Source organism: Ovis aries, chromosome 16 (genome assembly GCF_016772045.2).
Source record: "Ovis aries strain OAR_USU_Benz2616 breed Rambouillet chromosome 16, ARS-UI_Ramb_v3.0, whole genome shotgun sequence".
Lineage (NCBI taxonomy): Eukaryota > Metazoa > Chordata > Mammalia > Artiodactyla > Bovidae > Ovis > Ovis aries.
In genome coordinates, this window is record NC_056069.1 from 18191227 (window position 1) to 18209411 (window position 18185).

The following is an 18185-nucleotide window of genomic DNA, read 5'->3' on the forward strand; positions in this document are numbered from 1 at the left end:
GAACAGTGTCCAAAAGGCAGCAGAGGGTCCAGGCTGGGTCACGAGAGGCCTTGCACACCCATGAATGCCTTTGGTCCTCTGAGAAAAGGGAAACCACTGAAGGTCCTGTAGAGGGACAGGACAGGCAGCATCTTCCTGGACATGCATCAGAAGAACTGATCCTTGCCTGTCCAAAGTTTACAAGCTGGTCTAACACTCTTAACAAATGCATAACATTTGCTCTTACTCGCGTGTGTACACACGTAAGAGCATATACAAGAAAAAGAAAAGCTCTGTGGTACATATTCAAAGTACATAAAGGCCATTAACAGGTCTTTCACTGGACAGTTAGAAAAGAGTGTGGAGTAGGTAGGTCTTCCAGGGCACATCAGCACAGCCTCAAGGGCAACAATTTTTGAGATCATCCCCCCCAAAAAAAAAGAATTGAAAAAAATACACAACCAAGATTCTAGTTCATAGTAAGCTCTTAAAATTTCACTTGAAACTGTTTTTCTCAACACTTTACTTGTAAATCTTTAAATCAAGATATTAACCAACTCTTTTCACTGATTCACATCTCCAAAAGATGGGAATGTAGATCTTATATATACAGTCCTATAACGAGAAACTCATAAATGCGTCTGAACCTGAGTGTCCTTTATCTTCCATCCTCTGCTTATCCATTGCAAATATTCAGGGAAGCCTGAAAACTAAATCACAAGTGATTAGATTAACCCATAAACTGTCCGTTATCCTCAAGAATAGAAATCAACAGATCCTACTCATGCCCCTCTACACTTTCAGTAGAGTAATTCTAGAGTTCCAGTGAAGACAAAATTCATCAATCATTGAGGTCAAAAACAAGAGAGGCATTAAGACATGAAGGCCAAGGCATACTTTCTTGAATAACATATGGTCTGCTTAGTTGTACTAGATCAGGCAAAACGATAATATAATAAAACATTAAGACATTAATCTGTGGATAGTGAATTTTGCTGTTTCAATGGTAACAGAAGTTTAAACAAAATATTTCCTTTCTCTGATTATAAAATCAAGATATGATGATTGCAGATTTGGGAGAAAATACAGAAAACTTGAGGAAAATAATAATAAATGGAGAAAATCAGGGGGAAACTGAGCATAAAAATAATATATTTCCCTTCTGTGTAAATACTCAGAATTCAAGTACGTTCATGCATTCCCACGTAGGTCTCTTAACAGTCTCATGAGAGAAGAGACAGAGGTACGGTTATTTTCATTTTATAAGGGCTCAAGGGAATTCAGAGCCAGTATGTGATCTGCTTAAGGTTATACAGATAGTAAGACAAGACCCAGCAAAGAGGATTCTAGTCTTCTGATGGGTCAGGCCTCTTCTCCAGCTCACAGCCATAGGATCAGCAAATTATACAGCAGTAGTTAACTGCAAGTGCCTAAAATGAGCAGTACCTGCAAACATCGAACACAAGTAAGAAAATGTACGAAACAGAATTATACCATTAATACAAACATATGCTAGAGCCCTACAACATCAAATAAAGACAGGAAAATTTACATATCTTGAAGAAAAGTTATGACCAACCTAGACAGCATATTGAAAAGCAAAGACATTACTTTGCCAACAAAGGTCCGTCTAGTCAAGGCTATAGTTTTTCCAGTGGTCATGTATGGATGTGAGAGTTGGACTGTGAAGAAGGCTGAGTGCCAAAGAATTGATGCTTTTGAACTGTGGTGTTAGAGAAGACTCTTGAGAGTCCCTTGGACTACAAGGAGATCCAACCAGTCCATTCTGAAGGAGATCAGCCCTGGGATTTCTTTTGAGGGAATGATGCTAAAGCTGAAGCTCCAGTACTTTGGCCACCTCATGCGAAGAGTTGACTCATTGGAAAAGACTCTGATGCTGGGAGGGACTCGGGGCAGGAGAAGGGGACGACAGAGGATGAGATGGCTGGCTGGCATCACTGACTCGACGGACGTGAGTTTGAGTGAACTCCGAGAGTTGGTGTTGGACAGGGAGGCCTGGTGTGCTGTGATTCGTGGGGTCACAAAGAGCTGGACACGACTGAGCGACTGAACTGAACTGAAGTTACTAAGAGCAGGGGAGGGGAGAATACGTATCAAACCCATGGAGATGGAAAGTCTCTTTATTAACTGCTTTTTTTGGTGAATGCCAACACCCTTATGGCAGAAAGTGAGGAAGAACTAAAGAGCCTCTTGATGACAGTGAAAGAGGAGAGTGAAAAAGTTGGCTTAAAGCTCATGGCATCCGGTCCCATGACTTCATGGCAAATAGATAGGGAAACAGTGGAAAACAGTGGCTGACTTTATTTTTCTGGGCTCCAAAATCACTGCAGATGATGACTGCAGCCATGAAATTAAAAGATGCTTGCTCCTTGGAAGGAAAGTTATGACCAACCTAGACAGCATATTAAGAAGTAGAGACATTATTTTGCCAACAGAGGTCTGTCTAGTCAAGGCTATGGTTTTTCCAGTGGTCATGTATGGATGTGAGAGTTGGACTATAAAGAAGGCTGAGTGCCGAAGAATGATGCTTTTGAACTGTGGTGTTGGAGAAGACTCTTTAGAGTCCCTTGGACTGCAAGGAGATCCAACCAGTCCATTCTAAAGGAGATCAGTCCTGGGTGTTCACTGGAGGGACTGATGTTGAAGCTGAAACTCCTATTTTGGCCACCTCATGAGAAGAGCTGACTCATTGGAAAAGACTCTGATGCTGGGAGGGATTAGGGGCAGGAGGAGAAGGGGACGACAGAGGATGAGATGGCTGGACGGCATCACTGACTCGATGGACATGAGTTTGAGTGAACTCTGGGAGTTGGTGATGGACAGGGAGGCCTGGCATGTTGCAGCTCATGGGGTCGCAAAGAGTCATACACGACTAAGCAACTTAACTGAACTGAACTGAATGCAAAAAGAAAGCATCTGTGTCCTGTCTGAGAAACAGTGAGTGGAACCCACTGATAAAGACCACAGACAAGCCAGAGGTCTCCCTTCTGTCCCAAACAGCTCACCCTTCCCTCCCTTCCTGTCTCTACACACAAGCTCTAGCATGTGCACACACAGAATGTAATTCTAAACTGATTTTTTAATTGTCCCCTTCTTTCTGAAAAACAAGATATATGGCTAGGGTAATCATGTACGTTATCAGCTGAACCGGAAAGTGTGTAAAAGAGGTCACTGTTCCTGATTATGCTAGCCAAAGAGGCACAAGAATGACTGGGCAAATGGGAACACGTGGTCTCTCACTGTCCCCCTTTCACAAGCCAAGCACTGGGAATACACCCTTGCTGCTCCAAAAAGTGCCTGGTGTGCCCCATCTTATGCAAATATTGAATCTTAAAGAAATTCTATGTCAAGAGAAAGTCATCAGCATTTTGTAGACTAGTTTAATAAACACTCCTACTAAATTAGTGAATGTCTTTTTACAATGTGTAAGATCTTGTGGGATGTTTTGAAGTTGTATGTGCTTTGCAAGTCATCTGAAGAAAGTTTTAAGAAACCAGTTAAATTTATTTTTGCAAACTTCTTTAAAAAGTGAGACATCAAATAAAAGGAAAAAGCAATCTCTTAATCATTCAAAGGTATTTAATATTCAAAGTTATTTTCTTTGGTAACCCAAAAGTACTGCTCTACACAGGAATGCCCAAATTATTTTCTGTTTGGAAGCTGGAATCATCTAATAAATAAGCTGTTTTTGGAATAGGTTTTTGGCTGATGCTGTTAAGTTAACAAGCTGGGAGAAAAAAGTCCCCTCAAATTAGAAAAGGAAGAAAGAAAGCTTACATGGTCTTTGTAGAAACGTACTGATGATAATATATCGTTTTTAAAACCAACCTTCCTATCTTATGGTCCTATTCCTATTCAAAATACCTCCTAAAAGACTAATAATAATCCTGATTCAGAAAGTCAAATAGAAATTGGGGTTTGGAAATATTTCTTTTTTTTAACAAAGATAATTTCATATAGGTACACACAAAATACTGGCATATAATCTAAGCTTACCGTTCATTCAAGGGACATTTCAATGTCTACTATGCACACGCAGCACTGGCACTATTAATAGTTGGCTGTCCTGGATTTAAAATTTGCCAGTGTTTTTTTTTTAACTCAAGCAGATTTATCTTTCAACTCTAAAAGAGGACTTTGTATTTAAATACTCTATAATTCTCACCCCAAAAAACATGACTAGAAATATTTATTAAACAATAGCAAACTCAAAATGCTCCTGTAACAATATATGGCAGAGTACTTTTACATTTGTTAGCACTGCATGCTCTTTAACAGCCTAACTAGTACCCCCCTCTATAAAAGATGCTGAGAGACCTATAATTCTACACATAGTAATTTCTCATAAAAAACTATCCCTCGTTTTTTCCAACTTTTACATTAAAGCTGAGTCCCACAGCTGTGTTCTCAAGTCTGGAAAAGATCCTGAATCAGACAAGCCAGTGTCAGTCTCCATAATAACCCCTTGGAAAATGTTAGAAGATCTACCTACTCTCACTCAAAGAACATCTATACCTATATATCTATATATGTGTGTGTGTATATATATACACACATATATATATGAACTTGATTTACTATTGCATTCTTTTTAAAATAGTATGACAGTTCTGGATTTCCTGGGTAAGGCTTATTAAAGTCAAGACATAGAATCTTGAAAGTTAAGTCACAGAATTTTCTAGGTTTACTAATAAATAAGACTTCTTGAAAGAGCCGGATTCAAAGCTCAATTTTAAATGATAAAAATGCAAATCAAAAATAAAGAGAAAACAAGTTACTCCACAACTGTAAAGAGAAGAACCTCAAGGAGTAAATTAAGTAGCCTTTTAGAGATGCAATAGCCAATCCATCCATAAAACCACCGTAAGACAGCCATTATACACTGCACATATTACATTCTGAATAAAGTTTTTAACAGGAAGAATATGGGAGGGGGGGGGAAGTAAGTTAAAAATACATTTTTTATAACATTACATAAGCAGACCAGTGATTATTCCAAAGAACAGAGTAAAGGGACCCTCTATATTTGAACATGGCTTCTTGAATTTTTCGTGCCTCTCTGGCCTTAACCCATCGCCACATAAATCATCTTTATCACCACTCCTTCTCAAAACCCCAACATGCACGCACGCACACAAACAGGCACGCACACACAACATATACACAAAGAATTTTTAAAAATACAAATCATATTCTTTTATTAAAAAAAAATTCATACAAGTACAAAAACTCTGATGTCTCAAGATTTATCAAAATCAAAAGACAAAGCCACTGCTAAGCTATGCTGTGGTGGCCTTTGGTTGCTTAGTTGTATCTGACTCTTTGACTCCATGTACGGTAGCCCTTCAGGTTCCTCTGTCTATGGGATTTCCAGACAAAAATACTGAAGTCGGCTGCCATCTCCTTCTCCAGAGGATCTTTCCAAATCAGGCATCAAACCGGGGTCTCCAGCGCTGTAGGTGGATTCTTTACTGACAGAGCCACCATCATGCAAATTTGGACCTGACACATCACACTCAATTTTGAATCAACTCAGTCACTGGCTCTTAGGGCACCAATTTCTTTCAGACACATCTAAAATCATAAACTCTGAAAACGAACTAAGGAAAACAGATGAGCATGAGACATGGATGAAACTTAAATTACCGTTGAAATAGTTTTTTAAGTCTATTTTAAAATAAAAAATTTCCACAAATTGTTAAAGTTTCAAAAAAAGATTTCCCCACTGCAATATCTCTCATTGAAAGCAAAAATGCAACACTATCCAATACTTTGGAATTTCCTGCTGTTTAATCAAACAGCTTAGACAAAATGCCTTTTTAATAAATTGCTAAGAGAGATCCACAAAAACTGCAAAGAAACTGCTCAGACAAGTTCCAATAAAGAACGTCATTTGCGCACTCTGCTTGTAAGACTTTTAACAGCTCTAGTCAAACTACTGTCTGGGCTTTGGTTTTAATCAAGCTTGTTAGTTAAACTGGAGCTGACATCATTTACATGACTCACCTAAATAAAATCTAAATTACATTAAGGATCTATAAGATAATCACTTATCTACGGCCATCCAGTAGATTACAGTGTTCTAAGCATTGTATTAAATTATAAATACGTACATACGAATGTGTGCATATATACATGCACGCACACACACCCCTATCTATAGACACATACACAGATGGATCAACGGATCTATCGCCAATCCACCTTTGGAAAATACACCTACCATAACCTCTTACTGCAGAAAGACATCATGTGGTGTAACTACTACACTGTGATACAGTTCAAATGTACTCGGTACTGTACCCCCAAGACATTCTGATTATATCCCCTAATGAAAATTTTTTTCACTCAAAGTAGCAAGTCATCTTTTACTAAATCCCTCACCTTAAGCTTTATTTCAAAACAGTGAATTCAGCAGAATTCATCCAATAAACTACCTTAAAGACAAAGTGAAGAAAATATCCATTTGATTCTATTTCTAGCTATTTTGGTCAATTATTTAGTTACCTTAAGAAGGGCATCAGATCAATGCACCAAATCTTATCCTGCCATCCAACAGATCTAAGTACATTATACCAGGAGTCACTGAATAAGTGAGTAATCATCACCCTATTTCTACTCATATTCAGTGCAGTCGACAGTACACTGAAAATCACCCCTAACATAACCTCAAGTTTCCTATGTACCACTATGGAAAGAATATACTCTTCTTCCTACCAAAGTCCCCTCCAAAGATACAGGTTCACACTGTGGTAGTATTTGTACTTCTTTCCAAAATTATACAAAAACAAATACAACGTATTTTTCATTTTGAATACAACTGATAATCAAATAAATTTTAAATGCATATTTACATACAAAAGTTAAGACTCAGTTTGCAAATATAATCCACATGATACTGGCTCTAGGGTATATAGAATCTATTGATACTGGTATGTCAATCAAAACCCACCTACAATTCCTACTAGAATAAATAGTAAGCTTTTTTTATTTGCTACACATGTTCTTACAGCATTAACCAAACCTAAACACACACAACTGTGTCAGCAGAGAACACTGACAACTGTAGAAAAAACAGTACATGTGTTTTTTTAAGTGTCTCATGACACCTATAATTATATAAACCAATTCAGACTCTAGAACTTCAACAGGAATGGCAATTTTAAAGATGCCCAAGGCATTTTAAATTAAGCAAATTTCATACCTCTTGGTGATACCACAAAACCGTAATTATTGGGCAAGACATAAGTCTGACCTGATACGGCAATTCTTAAATCTTTCTTCTATCTAAAGTAATTATCACAGTATTACTGACTACTGTCCAAAATCAATCTTAAAAAAACATGCATGTCCCATTTCAAAAAGGTAGAGGTAAGTAGAATAGCATAGCACAGGACAGATATGAAAATTGGTTCAGTTTGATAACTGAAAAGCTAAGTTTCTGACGTTTGTTAAGCAGTCCCACAATCTGCTGGCCCTATGCCACCATGGCCCAGTGCCAGCCTGATGTAGGGTCAGGCTAAAAATAGCAGCCAAGCAGCTGGAACACATAGGTCCTTGTGACCTCAATTTTTATTTCCCTAAATCAAGGGAGGCTGCAGGGGAGAGGACAACAGCTGGCAAAGAAAGGAACGGAATACACTCTCTTGGTTGGTATGTACCACCTCTTTGGATTTCTTGTCTTTTTCCCTACCATGCTCTCCTATTCCTCACTCCCTGACTCCATTTCCCATGCCCAACAAAGGAAGAGAACAAGGATGGGAAACAGGGAAGGAGGGAAACGAAGAAAGAAACTGGAACTCTGAGGCAGGCTGAGTGCAGAGGTTCCCCCATCTCCTACCCTCAAGTCTCACCTCATCATCACAAAGCAGCCACTGGTCATTTCCATGGTAAAAAGCAGCTTTCTACCATGGTGATAGCACCCCACTCCAGTACTCTTGCCTGGAAAATCCCATGGACTGAAAAGCCTGGTAGGCTGCAGTCCATGGGGTCACGAAGAGTCGCACACAACTGAGCGACCTCACTTTCACTTTTCATTTTCATGCACTGGAGAAGGAAATGGCAACCCACTCCAGTGTTCTTGCCTGGAGAATCCCAGGGACGGCGGAGCCTGGTACGCTGTCGTCTATGGGGTCGCACAGAGTCGGACACAACTGAAGTGACTTAGCAGCAGCAGCAGAGAAAAGATAAGACAAAAACTGCAGTTCAAAATCCTAAATGTTAAAGGAAGCTTGAAGAATGCTTTAAAAAAAAAAAAAGTCTAGGACTTCTCTCGAAGTCTGGTGGTTGGGACTCAGCGATTTCACTGCTGAGGGCCTGGGTTAAATCTCACTGCATGGTCCAAGAAATAAAAAATTTAAATTAAAAAATAAACTCATAAAGAAATAAGGTAAACTTATTTAAAAAAAAAAGTCTTCTCTCACATACATCTGACCACAAACATGATATTTGCATTTTAGGTATTTATTTTATTTAGAAAAACCATGACCATCTTCTTCGTAGAAATAAGTTAAGAAGAAGCTGTAGCAGGAACAAAGGCTCAACATAACCAGTCTACAGCATTGCCTTCAATTTCTGCTAGCCTTTACCAATCAGCAGCGATACCAGAAGAGGCTCCAGGCTTTGCCCTTTACACTGATATAATAAAATACCTATATAAAATGCTAATCACTGTCAGCAAATATTTAACAGCTATAAGGTGGCACATATAGCATTCTAAATTGTATTAATGTAATTAAAAGAACTTAAATCTTGCTTCTGTGGATTCATTCAACGTACTATCTTCTTATGCAGTTTCTGTATAATACCTTCTACCATTAGAGATCTGACATCAATTAACAATGAAAAATGCTTTAACAGACAGACTGTTAAATATGGTAGGACCAGGTAGTGAGTCACTTGAATTTTAAGCACATTAATTCACTACATAAGCTTCCAATTTATCTGATCAGCTTTTTCAGTTATTAAGAGTTTAAATGTACTGACAGGTTATCCTGCATCCTTCCAATTAACATCCTTTCAATTTTCAAAGAAAATCAAATCTTTTTATTAGCACAAGAAATACTATAATTTTTCATCATAACATTCAAAAAGTTATAAAAGATACATATATATGTGGCATATATATTGCAATTAGATCTAACATGGAAGATATTCCTTTTTCAAAAGTTAGAGAAGTGTCTGGTGAGTGATAGTCAAAACCATCCCACACAACCATCTTCCAAAGCTGAAATTAATTCACAAAAGGCCTTTTTAAAATGTAGTTTTTCAAATCTTAAAATCACATTTTAAAAATACATGTTAAAAATCATAGCTCTGATCACAATTTAAAATTCTGGCTACGGTGAAAAATCACTCTAGAAAGTAGCAAGAGATTATTATAAACATAAAGATGAACTTTCTAGAATAGTTAATGATGATGCATCATGAGTAATATTACTCAGAGGGTAAGCGTACCGGCCAGAGAGGCTGTGTCTGGCTCTATAACGTACCAGCCCATGTGACCTTGGGGCAAAAGTCACTTGCACTTTTTTTCCTATGCTTCAGTTTTCTCATCTATAAAATGAGAATAATAAATGTACCTAACTCCACAGGGCTGTTAAGAAACATAACATACTTGGAGCAGTAACTGGCACATGGTTAAGTGTGCTGAAAGTGACTGCTATTATTAGCAGTAGTAGTATCAGTAAGTGTTACAGGAATATTAAGAGGCTCAACATAAACGATATGCAGTTAAATAAAGAAAAGCCCCAAATCACACACGAGATGTTAATAAAGTTTTGAGGCCACATCAATTACATGAAAGAAGTGCATCTAGGGCTTATGTATACAGTACTATTTACTGATGATGAGGGTGGGGTACCACTGACAGACACTGAAAAATGCTCAAAAACAGGCCAAACACAAAGTCTGTATGTTTTCATAAACATATTAAATTCAGAGCAAACAAATTTCCTACAAGGTACTGACTTTATTGTTCTGTGTATTTTCAACTTTCAGTAAATTCTGTATTACAAGGAGGTATGCATACAATGATGCAGATTCACACCAACTGTAATATAGTTTCATACAGTCAGCAATCATAATAACCAACTTTTCCTGAACCTTAATCCATCATAGAACATCTCTACAATGTCCAAATGTCTACAAATGTTTTACACCAGCATGCACTAAACAAGCTAGAATCACTGCTTAACTGAAGCCATTAGAATCTGGTCTGAAATTAAAATGCTATCTAGGAAAAAAATACTTTTATAACACTAGATGAAATGTTAATGAAATAATCTCTCTAACATCAAAGACAATTTACATTCAAGATATGCTTGTCCTGATTTTGAAGATTTTCTGAAATTTACCAAATGTTCCCAGCAAATTAAGAGGCAGTCTGTGAGTAGAAAAACAGATTCCACGTTTAACTTTGCAATTTACTATACCTATCAGGACAAATTACTCAACGTGTCTGTGCCGTGGTTTTCTCATCAGCAAAACGGGAGAGGCTGGAACTGATCTTTACAAATCTCCAGAGCTCTACAGGTGTATAATGACTATCACACAACAGTTCTGTATAAAAACAGCATCTCACCTGTTGGTATATTTAAGAAGAAACAGAAGAATGCACCTGTACACAGCGGTCACTGAAATATGCTTGGGGCAACGATACTCAAATGACACCTACTTTCATTAGTCTCTCTCACTTGGGAACATCAAATTAGCTATAAACACATAAATATATTCATTTATGGCAAAGAGTCAGATACGACTTAGCAACTGAACAATAACAAAATAAATACTTGTAATATATGCTGACAGAAAACTAGTTATCACTTAAGAATTCAGTTAGCATACCCTTAGCAACAGAGTTCACTTACTACCAGTTGAAAGTCAACGTTTAAATCCAAAATGAAAAGCAGATTTTGCAATGCATTCTCTCCAAAACTTGTTTTGGCCACCTTTTCTACATCAAAAAAATTAAGGAAGCATCCTATTTTTAAAGAACTGAAAACTATGTGCAAAGCATATTCTCAGTGGAACATCCGGCACTGAAAGCACAAAGTGGAAAGATATTCGGATCTTTCCAAATAAATCTAACTAATACACTTTATTTTTGAGACTCTGGCTAGGATTGAGAAACAAGAGTCTCTTCTCATGGGACAAAACTATGTAACATATTTCTCCAAATTATCATTCAATACTGATTTCTCAGCAGGAGATGAGTCTTTCTACTCACTTAAAGGAAGAAATGGCTCGTTTTCTAGTTTACAGTAATGTTCAAATATTTACATATATCAAAAATTAATAAACCAAGAAAATTAAATTAGGTTTTTGCTGGGAAAAAGCACCATTCTTCAAACTATGTGATAGTAATTTGAAAGGTAACTAAACACGGTTTTATGGGCTCTATGTAATTTACTACCATTTTAAAAAGTTTCCTATAATCTGATTTGTTCATAAAAGTTTATACTTACCTATAATCTGACTTCTTTTGTAGGATATTTGTTCTCTTAAATATATAACAGTTGAAGGTCAACAGCAGATCAAGTTTAATGATTGCCCCTATAAAAATTTCTAACACAACATGAGTTTATTTTATCATACACATAGGTAAGTTTCTTAAAATAAAGGTACCAAATTCACTTTCCATCACTGAAGAAAACTGATTTTTTAACACAAAAATATAAAACACATCAGCATTTGGAATTAGTACAAACCCATCTGTATAATTTTTAAAAGGGACAACTTTCTTTCAAAAAAGCATCAGTCATTCCCTCAAGGCCATCCTGTTCACTAAAGATATTACTAGTTGAAATCATGCATTCTTAAGTAAACTCTTAATATGATTTCGAGTAGAGAAGACATGCTAGCTTGTTATTTTTCCAGATGAAACACCTCAAGTTTGAATGGACAGTTATTGACTACCCATTGTGAAAAGAAAAGAAGCCAATGATGAAGGAAAACGGATAAACATCTTAACAACTGGCCAGGACATACCTAAAGACAATACTGACTTCGACTGCTCAATTAATTGCAATAATTGTTCTATTAAAAGAGTTGTTCCAAAAAATCCAGATGTTTTTAAAAGGAAAGGTATCCAAGTTTCACATCTGAAGAAAGGATGAAATTCAACGCACAGTTGAAATAAAATAAGAGAGATGGTCTATTCCTCAATTCCAGGGTGTACTCAGAATGGGGAGGGGGGAGATGGCAAGAAATTAAAGACTGCAGCAAGAGTAGAAGTATTTACTTAATTCAAATCTGCAGTTTCCACCTTCCAGTACTGTTGAAATTTTTTGGCTACAAAAAGTACTCTATCTCCCAAATGAACACTTCAGATTTCTCCACTGGACCAGTACTAACCATCAGAGAACTAAGTATGACAAAAATTCAAAGCTTTCTTCACTTAAAATTGAAAACTGAAACTCCCTCAGACCAATGCTGAGCACATGAGATGTTCAAATACTTTCAAAAAATCAATTATAAGCAAATGAAACAACTCAGAGAGGAAGACAATAAAAGAAAATACATATATGCACTAGTTTCAAAAGTTCTTTTGTGTAATTCTTCATTAACCAAAAGACAACAAGTATAGGCTCTGATTCAAATTTCTTCTATATCATTACTTTGAACTTAGAAATACATTCAATAAGCTATATCATCATCAATAAACAAAACACCTATCTCTGAAAGTGTATTCAGAATCGCATCTTTATACAGTAATCTCTGGTCTGTAAATAAAAATACTCAAAGGTCAACTAATTAGCCTCAAGTAAGTTAGCTGATTAAAATTTTAACCATCCTAAATCTAGTATCTAATACTGATCCCCTTTTACTGCCTTGCTACTCCCTAAATCATGAAATTTAAATAACAAATCTGAAAAGACCATGAGAATGCTTACCAGTGTTAACATAACTTTTCTCCCAAAAGTAACCAGCAAAAGAAAAAAAAAAAAATTCCTTTTAAAACTCAGCTCCTTCCTTCTACAAAAGACTAGTTTCTAGTTTTGTTTAGACATTCTTTGCTTTTAAATGATTGTTCAGTCACAAATAAGGAAATGGTGTTTCAAAACAAAAAAAGAAAACTAAGTATACACCAGGTCTTCAGAAAGGAGACACACAAACACATACTCCAAAACAAAAAATATGCATTCATTAAAAACACAAGGATAATCTTTCTAAGATTTACTACAAAAATATATGCTTCTAATTTTAAGAAAAATCCAACCATAAGTTAATACAATGAAAAGTAAAATTCTCCCCAAAACTGTGCCCATTCATCTGCCCTTCTCCAAAGATAATCACTATTCAATGGTTGCTTGTGTAGCCTTTCCAGACATCTTTATAACACCAATATGCAAGTCTGTCTTTGTTTTCAACATAAACTGCAGCGTACTATATGAACAGTTGATTTGCTTTCAAATGAAACATGTTGGTCACCCTTACATGTCAGTATATAAAAATTTACTTTGTTTTATCATGGTTGCAAAGTACTCCACTGAGTACTTCTTAACCAGTTCCCCTCTGATAGAAATTTAGATTGAGTCCAGCTTTTCAATTACAAACCATACTGCAAGGATCATCACCCACCGTACTGAACATCTCTGTGCACTGATATCAATAAATCTATAGAAATTCCTAGAGATGACACAAAAAGACTGTGCCCAGCATCAGGGGAGGCAGCATCCCATTCTCCCAACTCCTCAATCAATTCTGGGTAATATCTACCCGTGAGTCAGTGTGGTAGATGAAAACAGTTTTCCATTTCTGTCTTATATTGAAGATGAATACATTTATTAATAATCCGAATTTCTTTGTGAAATGTCTATTTTTCCTACCAAGTTCTTCATCTTTTTCCCCAAATTTCAGGAATTATCTGCTAGCCTTTGGTCAAACATGCTGCAAACAACTACACCAGTTAGTTGCTCCACTTGGTCCATCATGTTTTCAGTCCTACAGAAACTTTGAGATTTTTTAAAATCAAGTAACTTGTATCTGTCTTTTCCTTTACATTTCAAGTTTCATACCCCATTAGGGACGCTCTTTTCCAGGGTTCCCTTGTAGCTCAGTCGATAAACAATCTGCCTGCAATGCAGGAGACTTGGGTTCGATCCCTGGGTTGGGAAGATCCCCTGGAGCAGCAAATGGCAACCCACTCCAGTATTCTTGCCTGGAAAATCTCATGGCAGATGAGCCTGGTAGGCTGCAATCCATGGGGTGGCAAAGAGTCGGGCACAACTGAACAACTACCTCACTTTTCAGGCAAAAGTTTTGCTTTAAAGTACTGTCAATTATATTTACATTCAAGCACCTTCAGCATTAGCTCCCTTCCAATATATCATTAGTTAACAATAAGAAGCCAACAATGCTTTCTCTAAAACTTCCCGTAATCAACTGATGAACAGCTCTGCACTAATTAAATACTGCTTACAACTACTACTCAAATATTTAATTTTTTTCCTTTAAACTTCTTAAAATCTAGGGGTTGAAAAATAACCAAGAAAAGTATGTTTAAATACTGGGAAGTCCCAATTCTCTGCCCCTCAATTCTTAAGTAATCTTCAACATTGTAAGTGCAAAATAAAGTCCAGCAACTAGACTGTCTGTATTGTAGTTATAATTTAGTCATCTCTACAAAAGTCAATGAATACTTCCTGTACAAACAAACTTGTAATTTTGCAATACCAGAAAACTGCTTATGATGCTATCAACACATATTCTGTTCTTTTCCATTTCAGGTTATGAAGCGAAAAAGACTTCTACCTCAAATCACAAAATTATAAAATAAGCTTCATGTTAGTTCCAATTCAAACCACCACTTAGAGCTAAATTAGATGGTTAACCTAGCCACTCTCACTGTTCTTCATCAAGGGAAGAAAAAAAATCCTGGTCATAAGTTTTCTATCTCACAGTGCCAGCTGCCAGGCATTTAACAGCCTTCCATCTCTACACCGACTGGCACAACAAGTAATACAACTTGGAAGTTAAGGAAATTGGCAGAACACAGAGGGGAAAAACGAATTTTTTCCACCATTTGTACAGCACTTGTTTAGCACGTATGTAAGTGTTTCCAAAGGGGTGGTCAACTCTTCAAGCTATATGAGAAGCATCATCCTGCTTCACATCAACCACTGCCAACTCCATTCAGTGGCCTCCTTCCCCTCTGGGGACTATTCAGAAAGTTACTATTTTCTTTTACAACTCACCCAGGCCTCTTCACCAATGAAAGCAGGCAAGGCCCACGCTGTGTGTCTGTCTCCTAGAGAAGATTGCATCTTTTATTTATCGTCCCTTGGCTTTATTTTCACAGTGAATTCCTGGCTTAAATGCAATCAGCCAAGAAACCCTCCCTGTGCGCTCTCCTGTCATTCCTCATTGCTTGCAAGCAGAGTCAAGCACAGAAGGGGGAAAAAAAAACTCAGCATTGCCAGCCAAGCCATAAAAACTCACAAACTAGTTTGTTATACTGAGATACCATGGATGTGCTTCAATCCATTTCAACCAGGCAGGAAACAAGGGGAGGAGGGGTATAACTTGAAAGAATGTTAAATAGATTTTTTTTTAAAGGATAGATGGATAGCCTCAGAAGTTAAACCCCCCTCCAGACATAAGGAAAGGGTGTCTAACCTAGAAAAGGCAACACTGGGGACGGCCTTTAGAAATAAATGACCATGCAGAAAAATCACGTTCCCAGATTGCATTTGAATTCAAATTAACCAGACAGGATTATAATTCTCTCTTGGGGCCCCACCCAGACCCCTACCCGACTCCCAAAGAGAAGGATAAAAGGAACTGACTACGGAAAGAGAAGATTAAATTAAAAATCAGAGACAGTCATGCTGCCAAATCTCTCCCCATTCATTAGGAACAGCGTTCACCACCACAATTTAAATAGACAGCACTATAAGAGGGGGGTAGAAAAAATACGCCCGTTTTGCAATCAGGAGAAAAATACGAGGAAAGGGGAGTTTCACTACAGCATTGTTCTTTTCCGTCTAGCTCAAACATCCCCAGCACTACAGCTGGAAAAAAAAAAAAAAATCTGACCAGAAAGACACATTGGAGGGTGGGGGGAGCGGGGAACACAGAGAAAGCTTTTAAAACTCGGTATTTGAGAAAACTCTCATGGTCTGTCAGAGAAAGAAGGGCTGTGCAGCTTTAAGTCCTTCTCTCGCCTTTGTCAAATATCTTCTACTTTACAAGCCCTGAAAAGAAATAAAGAGACTCTTTTGTTTGGTTTCCCCTTTTCGGAGGGTGACAGAAAACTGAAAGGGGCACAAATAAGCCTGAAAACGAGAACAAAGTGCGGGGTCGTGCCCGACTGCCAGGCGGCCGCGCCGGGAGGGACGCGGGAGCCGACGCCAAGCCCCTCCGCCTCGCGCTCCGGCCGCCGCCGGCCACAGCTCCCCGCGGCTCGCACGCAGCCCTACCCGGCCCCCTCCCCGGTGCAAACCGAACTCCGCCGGCGGGAGCCCCGGGCACGCCGCGGTCCCCCGGTAGGGGGAAGAGCCAGCTGCCACGGGCTCGCACCCTTTGATTCGCGGGCGTCCTCGGGAGGAGAGGTCCCTCAGGAAAGGGGTCCAGCCTGACGCCCGCGCACCCCGAGACGGAGAGGAGCGGAAGGAAGGACATTTAAATCCCGGGGCGGCCGGCGGAGCTCGCCCGGGCCAGCCCAGACGCCGCAGCGACTCTCCCGGCCCCCCGGAACGCCGCGGCCGCCAGCCCGTCGAAGCCCTGAGGAGCGGCCGCCGAGTGGCATTAAAATGTATTTCCCTCCCCTCAAATGGAGGGGGCGGGGAGGGGGGTGCAGAGGAGAAAGACCGGCGAGTGACAGGCTAGGGGAGAGACGAGGCAGAGCGCAGAGCGCGGCCCGGCCGCCGGCTCGGCCCCGGCCGGCATTGTCTGTGCGGCCCGCGCCCCCTCCCCCGCCCCGCACGGCCCCACCACAGACACCCTCCGCCGGAGCCCGGCCGGCCGCCCGCGCCTTTGTCCACATTCTCCCCCCAACACGGGTCAGCAGCTCTCCAGGACGTGCTCCCCGGGAGAAGGGCGGGGAACGGAGCGGGCCGGGGGCACCCGACACCCACCCGGCGGACCCCGCGGAGGGGCGCGTCCTGCTGATTCATTTCCCACTCGCGCTGGCCCGTCCGGGGAGACAGGGGGCGGGGAGGGGCGGAGAGGAAATGGGCGCTTCGTTCAGAAGGACTGTCCCGGCCAGTGAGGGCATCGGGCGGGGTGCGGGCGCGCGCTGCGCTGAGGGGCTGCTCAGAGGGGAGGGGGCTGGCGTCCCCCCCCCCAGGGACTGACGGACGGAGAGACGACCCCGCGACTGCCCCGTGACTCACCGACTTGCAGGACGTTGTCTACGCAGCCGCTCTCCAGCAGCGCGATGCCCCGGCGGAAGGGCAGCCGTGTCTCATCGCCGCCGTCCGCCGGCCCGGCGGCCCCCACCGACGGGGCCCCGGCCCCGGAGGCGGCGGCAGCGGCGGCGGCGGCGGCGGCAGCGGCGGCGGCGGCCGAGGTGGCGGCCGGCGAGGACGAGGAGCCGCCGCCGCCCGCGCCGCCCGCGCCGCCGCCCGCGCCGCCGGGGCCGCCGCTGTCGTCGCCGGGGCCGCCCGCGGCGCCGCCGCCGGTGTTGAAGGACGAGTACATGCAGATCTCCCGCTCGCTGCGGGGGAAGGACCAGTAGACGATGCGGCGCTGCACCGGCTCCGGGATGCGCTCGAAGCGCTCCTCCACGCGCTGGAACGGCCACTTCTCAGCCACCTTGCGCGCCGCGATGTCCAGCAGCGACTCGGGGCTCTGGGTCTTGCCCGGCGGCAGCAGCCCCAGTGCTGCGCCGCCTCCGCACGCCGCTGCCGCCGCGCCGCCCGCCCGCGGGCCCGGCCGACAGGCAGAGCTATAACCGCCACCCGCTCCTCCGCCGCCGCTGCTGGCCCCGCCGCCGCCGCCGCCGCCGCCGCCGCCCGGCCGGCAGCAGAGCCGTTTCGCGGGAGGAGGCTGCTGTCCGCGCTCCGCCATGACCGCGCCGCTTCTAACCCGACAGCGGAAGTGCCGGGACCCTATAAACGGCACAAGGAAGCGCGACACGCACACGCCGCCGCGACGCCACGCTGCCATCTAGGGCCCGCCGCTCCTTGTACGGGCACAAGAGGTGGGGCCTTCGCCGTGACGTCGCGGCCGAGGCGGGGCAC

At 41.3% G+C, this 18185-nt stretch overlaps 1 protein-coding gene across 1 annotated transcript in view; it reads right to left on the minus strand.

Moving 5' to 3' along the window:
- The window catches only part of ZSWIM6 (zinc finger SWIM-type containing 6), a 209340-nt gene extending 191313 nt beyond the window's left edge, over nt 1-18027 (minus strand). Inside the window, exon 1 of the mRNA XM_015101288.3 lies at nt 17337-18027. Within this exon, the coding sequence (XP_014956774.3) occupies nt 17337-18012 (676 nt within the window). The 5' untranslated portion in view covers nt 18013-18027. The remainder of the gene's footprint in view (nt 1-17336) is intronic.
- Between the last annotated feature and the right edge of the window lie 158 nt (nt 18028-18185).